We start from the raw sequence: 11,317 nt of genomic DNA, 5'->3' as shown, positions 1-11,317 counted from the left end.
AAGGGGAAGGGATTAGACAGCATAAATAGTTAACTACAATATTGCCACAGGGATATTAAAGACAGTTCAGGGAATATAGTTAATGTTGTAAATATTTTGTAGAGTGTCAGGTGGTCACATGTCTTGTTAGGGAGACCACTTTTTGGAAGGTGTAGAGGATTGATCACTGCGCCGTACACCTGAAGCTGATGTTGTATAATATTGTATGTCAATTATAATTGAATATATATATATATATAGATAGATAGATATAGATATATAGATATATGTAGTCATTAGATGTGGAATATAGTGTAGGGAGTTGAGTCAATGGAATTGCCTTCATTTTTGAAAGATTTTCACTACGTGAAGAATTCAAGGTTTACAGATTGTTTTCCTTTCAAAGATATTTTTGAAAAGCTTTTTCTTTTAGGGCTAGTGCTTTGCTGTCTTCTTAATTGCATTGCTTTAATGAGAAATCTGCTTTTTCCTCGGTGTTTGTTCATCTGCATATGACATGTATTTTCTCTCTAGCTGCTTCTTATATTGTCTCCTCATCACTGATTTCTAGCAATGTGATTACGGTGACTGTTGGTGTTCTTTTCTCATGTTTCCTGGGCTTGAGTTCTGTTGAACTTCTTGGATATTTCAGTTATTGTTTTCTCCTGTTTGGGAACATTTTTGGCCATTATGTGTTTAAGTATTTTTTCTACTCACCCGTATCTGTCTTCTCTGCTCTGGGACTCCAATTACATGCCTATCAGGCTGCATGAAGTTATCTTACAAATTACTGAGGCTCTGCTCATTGCTTTCAGCTGGGGTTTTTTTTTAATTTCGTTTTGAATATTTTTATGTCATTTCTATTTTTATGTCATCCTACTCACCAGTCTCTTCTTCTGCAGTGTCTAATCTCAACAGTGCATTTTAAAATCTCAGACGATTCAATTATCATCTCCGAAAAGTGAGACATGATGTTGTTTAAACATCATCTGAGTCTGTGCTTAATATGTGCTATCATTCCATTATGTCTGTAATCAAATTTAATGCATTTACAATATTAATTTTTCTAATGTCTCCCATGACCCCCTCTGCAGAGCCTGTCTGGAGGGCTAGGAGGAGAGCAGACTGGGGATCTCAGATCTGGGGACCTGGGCCAGACCAATCATGGCTTTGTGTACAGTCCTCCTGGGGGTGAAGGAGAGTGTGATACTTACAGCGCAGGGGGTTTTGTCTCACTTCCCCATCTGCCTGTGTCTCTATGGGTCTTATCACTGACAATAGCCCACACCTGACAGTAACAGTTAGTCTCATCCTCGGCCTGGGCCCGCTGATGGTCAGGGTGGCCGTGTTTCCCCAGCTGGAGCCTGAGAATCTGTCAGGCATCCCTGAGGACCGATCACTATTATCATAGATGACCAGCACAGGGGCCTGTCCCGGTTTCTGCTGATACCAGTACACATAATATCCGTCTTCGATGGTATCTCCAGAGTAGATGATCCTGGCCGTCTGTCCCGGGGCCACAGACACTGAGAGCAGCTGGGACAGCTCACTGGAAACCAGAGAGCCTGTGAGAGAATGGAGGAGAGGGGTTGAAGATGAAAGACCCGTTCCCAGGGGGCTCCAAATGAAGTTGCGTTTGGGCTGAGCTCAGGGATGGGACAGGCCTGCTCAGGGTCCTGTGGGGACTGAGACTGCAGGTGGGACCTTGGGGCAGCACCTGTACAGAGAGTGAGGAGGGGGAGCAGGACAGGGGTCCAGGCCATGGTGAGGTGGCCCCAGAGCTGTGCCTCCTGGGACCTCGCAGGACTGCTCCACTCACACAGGCTCCTCTTATTCCCTCCTCAGTCCTTTGGGGGTGAGCTCATTTAGCTTATGTGCAAATGTGCTTCTCATCTGGGGTTCCAAATGAAGGCGTTAGCAGAGATCATTCTCTCCACAAATATCGGGCCGAACAGGTGGCTGAGGAGGAAGGGAGGAGTCTGCCAGCTTCTAAGCTGCTTCTCAGGTCAGAAAATCAGCCATGGACTGTTGAGTTCCACAAGCACAGTCACCTTTCTGGGGTCTGACCACATGTCCCAGACCCTCCTGGGCTGGGGTCTTTCCTGAGCTGACCCAGTGGGGCTGTGGGAACCTGCCCATGGGGCTGAGCTGGGCCCTCTGAGAGGTAAGTGAGCACACCTGATTCAGCAGACGGCAGTCAATGGAACCTGTCCTCCTCAACATCCCCTCTGTTAGCCCCATGCACATTTTTGTTCCCGCCCTCTACATTTCATTAAAGCGCGGTTCTGTGTTGTTAGGATGTTTGTTCATTGTTTCAAGTATGATGGGTTCCTCAGTAAATATCCTCATGCTTTTGATGATCAAATTTTCCCCTGGTTTCTTTATAAACTTCTTTTTGTCTACCTTCTGTGACATCCCCTATCCACACACACTAGCAATTGGCATTGTCAACTCTTTCATTGTTTTCAAATTTTTTATGAATGTTTTAAGTAAATTTGTTATAATCACCAGAAACCCAGCCCTGACAGAGACACCAGCTTTAGGCTCCATGATCACTGTGAGGTACCCCAGGGTCATGGTCTTTGCACAGGTTGTGAGCTCCAGGGTCTAGATGGTCAGTGGTCCCTCCATTGAGGCGGGTCCTGTCACTGAACAAGGACAGCCCAGTGTCAGAGCTGTGACTTGAGGAGTGAGAATCCACTTCACTCTCAGAGAGTCTCTTAAAGGGTCTGTGATGCCCCATCCAGGGAACAGGGGCTCTGACTGCTGCCTCTCACTCCCTGAGGTGACCCTCAGCAAAGGTGCTGCAGCCTCTAGATCAGAGGCAGAGGGTGAGAGGTCAGGGTGTCTGTGGACATGCCCAGGACAGAGGTCAGCTCCCTGGGATCTCTCCTGGACAGAGAGGTGACCTGCCTTTCAGGTGAAGCTCTCATTGTGCCTTGGTCCGGTCAGTGTCCAGGGGTGACACTGTGAGGCTGACACTCACAACATTGTCTCTGGGTCTCAAGGGGATGGGATGGACTGTCCCGACTTCTTTTTGGGGAACTGAGCCTTGGACACTGCTGACCCCAGGGCTGGTGCCCCTCTGAAGCTCTAACTGGGAGCCCCCAGACTTCTTCCTGGCTGCTTCTCGCTGCAGTTCTGCTGCCCCATGCTGGTGGAGAAGACTCCTACAGGCGCTTCCTCCTGCAGGTCACCCAGAGCACCTGTTACCCGACAGGGTGTGGACCAGGGAATCCAGCCCTCCCTCTGTGCCACTGTGACCCCCCTGCCCTGCCCAGCCCAGCACAGACAGATCAAATCAGGGGTTCAGGGAGGTGGGCAGGTCAGTTTCTATAAACATGTTCCTGGCTTAAATGCCCTTTGTTTTTCCTTTGTTTTTATTAGAAGAATGCAGAGTGCAGGGATATAAAAATGTAAGTCTATTGGAAAGTGTGCCACACCAGTACGGAGCCTCACATCCTGTGTATTTTGGAACTAAAACTGCTATTCCTTCCACCTCAATATGAGCAGGTATTCATCAGGTGGAACAGGTAAACTCCTGACACCAAAAGCTCAGTTGTGCACTTGTACCATCATCATCATCATCACCATCATCATCATCATCTCATCACCATCACCACATCCTCCTCCTCCTCCTCATCATCATCACTAATATTATTTTCATTTCATCACATACCCCTCAGAGCTCATGGGATGGGATTTCCACACTAGTCTCGGCTGCTGTGCTGATGATCTGGGAACCTCCTGCTACTTGGACTTGAGGCCTGTCCACCACCCAGAAACATGGTCCTCACTGAGGCCCTGTCCTGGATCCTTCAGAGAAAAGACAGAAGAATCCAAGACATGGGCCCACTCACTGGGGCTCCCATAGAGTTCCTCTTCATTAATAAGACTTTTTTTTGGATTTCGTATCATTTAATTGAAACAAAAAATAGAGATTCTTAAGATCATTATTGGTTTTCTCATTTCACAGGATGTAAAGTTCAGGCCCACAGAGATTAAGTCCCACAGGAAACAGAGAAAAGTGGTGAGTCTAGGATTGGAGTTCAGGGGTTCTGGATTCAGACCTTGGCTCTTTGGGGCGGAACTTGACCAGCTTAGGAAGGAAGAAGTGTAAGGACCAGGCTGGGTGGCAGGGCTGTGTCTCCCTGGATCATTGCTGTCCCCATCATGGCCTCGCTGTCATAAGGAACCACTCATTCTACACGTGGGGTTGTCATCAGCTATTCCCAGGTTAGATCTGGAGAATATGGGGGCATTGGGAAAGGCTGCTTTGGTTGTACAGGTGCTTGGCTTATGGCCTGATGGCTCTGCTCCACAGTATTGCTTGGTTATCTCTCCTCTGACAGGTGGGAGTGACAGGTGTGTCATGGTCACTCTACTGAGAGCAGCTGAGTTTTCATGAGACCACAGATCTGCAAGTTCAGGGGTTTTGGGCTCACCCATTGGGTTCCCGCTCCCTGCAGGGTCATGTGCAGGGTTAGGGTCCTGCCGAGGACCGTGCTTGGGGAAGGAGCCTGGGAGGAAGCAGGTGTGTAAACAGTAAAGGGAAGAGGAGAGGGGTCCAGGCCATGGCGGGGTCTCCCCAGAGCTCTGACTCCTGCGCCCACAGCTGGCACTGCTGCCCAGCCCCCCTCACACACTGGTCCCTGTGGAAATGCTCCCTCTCAGGCTGGTGGAGAGAACGCGCTAGGCATGTGGGTGGGGATCAGGTTCACCTCTTACGTCTCATTGGGGAGGGATTGCCACTCTTTTTAAACAATCTTAAAGGCTGTGGGGAGAGGAGGGAGGGATGAAGGGCATTTCTGTACTGTTATTCAGGAAATGTGCACTGTCAATGTTTCATTATTTTATATGGTAAAATACACATAATATGAACATTTCCATGTAACCATTTTAAACTGTGCAATTCATCTGTCCACATTCTCTGTCCACTGTAAATGTTTTTGCCCTACACTGGGGAGCAGAATTAAGGTGGGAAACTTTTCCTGAATTTGACCTTGTTTTTTCTGGTCTTTTATTTGCTGTAGGATTGTTATCTGCAGCCTCTGGTAGGGTGTTGCTTTGAAATTCCATCTGATAATCTCTACCTTTTAATTACGGCGTTTAGAGCATAGACCAAATGTGATTGGTAATATAGTTCAAATATGTCATGTTACTATTTATTTATTTGTCCCATCCTTCCCAGGTCCCTTTTCCCATTTATCAAATTTTTTTTATAATTAGTTGAGGATTCAAAATAGTCCTTTTCAATGACAGCACTTCCCAGTGAGGGCACATCTGTGAGCTGCCGGGGTCCCCAGCAGGGGTAGGAGGGTGATTTAATCATGAAGAGGGGACCTAGGTGGATTCTACAGTGTTCAATGCACTGGTTTGCTCTGTTCAGAGTCCCAGGCAGCTATGGATCCTGGGGCTTTGTGAACTCAGATGAGCTGGTTAGTTCTAGGGTTTAATCCAGGACAGGTGACCAATGAGTGTCCTATTCAACATCAAATGGATATTCAAGGTCTGTTACCACTCTATGTCTCTCTGTGTATCCTTCCACTCACGCCCTCTGTCCTCCACTCACACGCAGGTCTAGACAACACCAGGACAGAATGGACCTGTGAGCCCTGAATTCACACCTGGTCCAGCCTCTGCAGAGCTCTCTGAGGGCTGGGAGGAGGAGGCAGTCTGGGGATCTCAGATCTGGAGACCTGGGCCAGATTTGCTCATGGATTTGTCACCAGTCCTCCTGGGGCTGTAGGAGAGTGACACACACTAGGAAGGGAGTTTGTGTCTCACTTCCCCATCTGCCTCTGTCACTGTGAGTAGTACCATCACTGTTGCTTGATAGGCAGTAATAGTCAGCCTCATCCTCGGCCTGGGTTCCACTGATGGTCAGGGTGGCCGTCTTCCCTGAGCTGGAGCCAGAGAATCGGTCAGGGATCCCTGAGGGCCGTTCTCTATCATTATAGATGACCCGCACAGGGGCCTGGCCTGGCTTCTGCTGGAACCAATGAGTATATTTTTTGTCTAGTAAGTCTCCAGAGCAGGTGATCCTGGCTGTCTCTCCTGGAGCCACTGACAAAGAAGGCGACTGGGTCAGCTGATAGGAGGCCACAGAGCCTGTAGGAGAAGAGAGGAGAGGAAGCTTGAGGATAAAGACCATTCTGAGGCTTGGCCTGGGCTGAGCTCAGAGTTTGGGGCAGGTCCAGCTCAGGGTCCTGTGGGAGCTGAGAGGCAGGCAGGGTTGGGGCAGCACCTGTACAGAGAGCGAGGAGGGGGAGCAGGAGAGGGGTCCAGGCCATGGTGGAGAGCAGCAGGCTTGATCTCTGACCCACAGAGGGGGATGTGGTCTCTAGGCCTCTCTTATCCTCTGGAAGGGGTCCTTATGCAAATCAGCTTCCTTCCTTTTGTGGCTTGTTGAGTGTCTCCTGCTGAGCAGAGAACAGCTGGGCTTATGGAGGACTTAAATTGGGGCCCTCACTCCCATGCCTATACCCAGGTTCCCCAGAGCTCTCTGTGGTGTAGAGGGAGACAGTGCTGTCCCCTGACCCAGCACCTGTTCACTCATCTCAGGCTGAGCCCTGGACCGTCTCTCTAGGCTTGGGGAGACCCCTTAGTCCTCCTGTCTAGTGATGAGGTCATTCATGGAGGAGAGGGGGGCAGGGAGTGCTTGAAACAGGAACTTGTAGGAGAGGCCAGAAATCCATGACCAGATATAGAGAAATTGCTCCTGTTCCTTTCAGGCAATTTTTTTGTTTGTTTTAGGAGAAATCTTTGAGATCTAAGGTTAGGCAAGAATTCTTTGATGACATCAGAACCATGATTCATAAAAGGAAAGATGAACACATTGAACTCGTTAAAGATCCTATGCTTTGCAAAACTTTCTAAAGAGGATAAAAAACACCAGGAAACTGACAGAGGGAAAATACTTATAAACTGCATACCCAGTGAGTGACTAGTGTATAGAGTATGTAAAGAACGATCAATCTTAACGGGAAAAGTACAATCCATTAAGGAAATGGACAAATAAGAACTGACATGTCATGGAAGAGGAAGAGGATTTGAGATGGTACAAAGCACATGGAAGGATGTTCATCATTATCCATTAGGGAAACGCAAATACAAACCACAGTGAGGTATCACCACGCACCAACCAGAATGGCTAAAGTAAAACAGTGACAACCCCCAGTGCTGGCAACGATGTGGAGAAAAGGAATCACTTATGCATGGTTGGTGGGAATGTGAAATGGTGCAGACACTCTGGATGGGGTTTGGAAGCTTCTTAAGAGATTAAGCCTTCAATGACCATATGACCCATCAGTTGAACACTGGAGTATTTATTTCAGAGAAGTGAAAACTTATGTTCACAGAGAAACTACACATAAGTGTTCATGACACCCTTGTGCGTGATGCTGCAAAATGAGACAATCCAGATGCCCCTCCAAGGTAGATGGTTAAGTAGACTTTGGTCCACCTGGACCATGGATACTACCCAGCAGTGAAAAGGAAGGAACTCTTTTTTTGTTAGTAAGTATTTTCTTTTTAAACTGGTGAGTTGGGGGAGGGGAACAGTGTTGGGGAATTGGGGAGGGGAACCAGCCAAGTTGTTCTTCAATCTTAGTTGTGGAGGGCATTAGTCACCTTCTGACTGCTCATTGGCAGCTTGTGTCCTCTCAGCTCAAGGTGCCGAGTTCGATCTTAGTTGCAGGTGAGTGTAGCCACCATCCCATGCAGGAGTTCAACCAGCAGCCTTGTTGTTAAGAGTGCATGCCCTATCCACTGAGCCATCCGGGCAGCAGCTCAGCTCAAGGTGCCGAGTTCAGTCTTAGTTGTGGGCAGGTGTAGCCCACCATCAAACAGGCAGTCTTCTTGTTAGGAGCACATGCTCTCACCGGCTGAACCATTCTGCCACCTATTGGCAGCTCAGCGGTAGCTCAGCTCGGGCGCAGTGTCACTGACCCATGTTAGAATGGAACCAGCAGCCCTGTTGCTCAAAGCTCGCACTCTTAAGCTAACTCTTAACCAACTGAGCCGCTCGGCCAGCCCAAGGAAGGAACTCTTAATGCAAAATTATTTTTGAGGCATCTACAGAGGATGGTACTGAAGTGAAATGTCAATCCCAAAAGCCTAAATATGGTAAAACTATGTTTTTATTTGTATATATCATTTCTGAGAAGACAAAATTGTAGACATGGATAACTAATTAGTGGTGCCAGGGGTTAGAGGAGGGAGGGGTGCTTCAGGGGGAGGAGGTGGATGCTGCTACAAAAGGCCAGCACGAGGGACCCTTGTGGTGATGGAAGTGCTGTGTGTCTAGACTACTGTGGTGGACACATGATCCTACATACGCGATAGAGTCATATCCAACTCACTACACACACACACACACACACACACACACACTATATGATTAGAGAATGAGTTAATGAACAAAGACCTAAGAGTAAAAGAGAAATATACCGAAAATTTAAAAAAAAACCCAGTAAGAATGGAAAAATCAAGACAGCTCCAGAGAGAGAGAGAGAGAGACAGAGAGAGAGAGAGGGAGAGGGAGAGGGAGAGAGAGAGAGAGAGAGATGAGGAGGGAGCCTGAGGGGAAAGGACGCCTTCCCCTGATACTCTCCCTCCCTCCCAGCCTCCCCATCACACCCTCAGCCACATCAGCTCCATCATCTCCAGGTGCAGGGCCTGTGACCTGTTTCAGCTGCTTCCTCAATTAGATTGTCAACAGCTTGTTGGCCCAAGAGATTCCCCAAGGATACAAAAGCACTAAATGATGTTGCTTCTGGAGAGTCTGCAAAGGCCACAGGCCACACAAGCACTTCCTCCTCTTTCTATTTTCTTTAACAGCTATATTGAGTATAATTGATATCACACATGTATGTTTGATGTGAAATTTTATGTTCTGGTCCCAGAATCACCTGGCATCTCTGAAGCCAAAGCCACAGGAAAGGAACAGACAACAAAGGCGTACTTCTTCATACTGTTAATTTGTCACAGTAACATGACAGCAGATGACAGACTGACCCTGTTGGAACCATGAGCTCTCCCTTGTGGTGTCTCCGGGAGGGGGTAGGATGATAGGATTTGCAAGGGGAAGCGGCAAAGGCCTCAGGATCATGGAGACGGACAGAGATCAGCTTACCCTGTGTCCCCGTAGGGCAAAGGGAATGGAAGGAGGTTTTGGCCTCATTTCCCCTTTGTCTGTGTCACTGTGGTATAACGGATTTGACCATCACTTGCATGTCCTGTACCACAATAATACTCAGCCTCGTCCTCAGACTGGAGGTTGGAGATGGTTAAGTAGCGGTCAGCCCCAGAGCTGGAGCCTGAGAAGCGATCGGGGATCCCGTCCCCCTTGCTGTGACTTCCGTCACTGTTAACCCTCATCACATACGAGGGGCCTTCCCTGGTGCCTGTTGATACCAGTGAATGTAGAAGGTGCTGTGCTCACTGCTCAGGGTGCAGGTGAGCTTGGCCGAGGCTCCCAGGGAGGCAGATGCAGATGGGGGCTGTGTCAGCACAACCCAAGCACAGGAGCCTAGAAAAGGAAAAATACAAAAATGATGCCGAATGCACCAGATTTGGGACACAAGTCTCTCAAGGATGAACTTGGAGGGAAATATTGGAAAGGGGGACCCCCTGAGTGCCCTGGGATACTCTGACCTGTGGAGAAAACCAGGGGCAGGAGGTAGAAGGGAAGCCAGTCCATGGTGGGGAGAATCTTCCTGGAGCTCTGCCCTGAGGCTGCCCAGCTGGGACTGGCCTCTCCAAGCTCCTGTCTTATCCTCTCTTCTTGCAGCTCAGGAAGGGAGGAGTTGGAATGCAAATCTGTTCTCCCTTCCCCAGTGTGTGTGTCTCAGCCCTTGCCTGAGCCCTGAGCCTAAGGGCCTCATGTTGGTAATTTCCTGAGGTCAGAAGCAGGGCCAGGTGTGGGTTTCAGAGTGGAGAGTTGATTGTACCCAGTAGAAGTGTTTTCAAAACAGCATCGGTTATGCCCTTTGCACTCGGGCACAGCCCAGGGGAATTGGACTTATTTGGGTCCCCAAACCAGGACCCACAGTTCCTCCTGGTGTCCCCAGGATGAATGTCATTGTACATGTATAGCTGGTTCAATAGAATTACTATTTTTGAGCCCTGAATAGAGGTCACACCTTCGGTGACTGTTTCACCTGCACCCCCTCACCTGCCATCATAACCCAACTTTTCCCTCTTCTGATGGCACAGCCTCTCCCCCAGTCTAATGAGGAGAGATCCCTTATTGAGAGGTAAATGATTTTCCCAAAGTCTCCCAGGCAGTGATGAGTCAAGATTCCAATCCAGGAGTCTGACCTCAGAGCCTTCCCTTTGGCCTCTGTCTGCTCTGCCCCTCACCATGTCCCATGTCCTCTTCCTCCCCCTCCCCAGGCTGCTTGAGCCCCTCCTGTCACAACCCTCAGGGAGGACGAGCGTCTGAATGGCACTCAGGTCTTCATGGTGCTGGAATCTGTTTCCCAGTGAAACACAAGACTGTGCACAGAGGTGGGGACACTCCCTCTGCTCCCTCCAAGGCAGACAACACAGGATCATGTGTCAGTGGGACTGGGAAACAGACGACTGGTTGGGCTCCTTAGGTGAGACTCATCCCCTGACAGTTAGATCAGGATTCCTTTTCTAACATGGTCAAGGCTAACGATTTGGACAATTGTCAGTATTGGAAGAGAGACCCTTTAACTTTATGAAATATAATTGGCAAGAAAGCATATTTCACCTAATATCCCAGACAAATGACTAATATCCAAGACTTGGTTTTCAATCCTAGTACCGCTGATGCGATGAAACTAATTCACTTACAAAAGCTGGAGATGTTGTCAGTAGAAATGATGTGTGAAGCACTGTGGTGATACTTGTGTAGAGACAGAAGGACCTCATGGCTCACCCCTCAGAGTTTGACTAAGAGGATAATTGAAGATAAAAGGAAGCCTTGCCCTGTGACACTCCCTCTACTGCTCTTAGGGGGACAGGTGACACATGGCTCCTCTCCGCCCTTCCCACCTGATGCTTCTACTCCTCACAAGTCACCCCTCAAGGTCTCCCCATGGGGCTCCGCTGTCCACTCCTGCAGGCCAGCTCTCACACCTGTGCTGTGGGTCATGACGACATGGGAGGTACCCTGTTAGTGCCACCCTGGCTGAATTGACCTTCATAAGCATGATCTGTGCTTGTGAATTAGGACAACATTTCTCTGTGCGGACAATAGTGGCACGTCACCCAACTCTGTGAGGCAGAGGGGTCAGTCATCCCAGGGTCTATCGAGAGAGGCACAAAGAGGGGTCCACGTGAGAGCTGAGCCAGGTCAAAAATGTAC

At 48.7% G+C, this 11,317-nt stretch overlaps 1 pseudogene and 1 gene segment (V, D, J or C); both read right to left on the bottom strand.

Annotated features, from left to right (window-relative positions):
* Positions 1-1,267: 1,267 nt before the first annotated feature.
* Positions 1,268-1,742, bottom strand: LOC109378580 (immunoglobulin lambda variable 3-25-like; annotated as a pseudogene).
* A 3,947-nt stretch (positions 1,743-5,689) lies between these two features.
* On the bottom strand, positions 5,690-6,332 carry LOC109378581 (immunoglobulin lambda variable 3-25-like). The segment is given in 2 exon segments: positions 5,690-6,090; positions 6,227-6,332. Coding segments are annotated over 2 exon segments (432 nt in total).
* Positions 6,333-11,317: the final 4,985 nt, after the last annotated feature.

The sequence above is a fragment of the Hipposideros armiger genome, unplaced genomic scaffold (assembly GCF_001890085.2).
Source record: "Hipposideros armiger isolate ML-2016 unplaced genomic scaffold, ASM189008v1 scaffold_2194, whole genome shotgun sequence".
NCBI classification, from domain to species: Eukaryota; Metazoa; Chordata; class Mammalia; order Chiroptera; family Hipposideridae; genus Hipposideros; species Hipposideros armiger.
The sequence above is the reverse complement of the archived record's forward strand: the minus strand, read 5'-3'. Positions and strand labels throughout refer to the sequence as shown.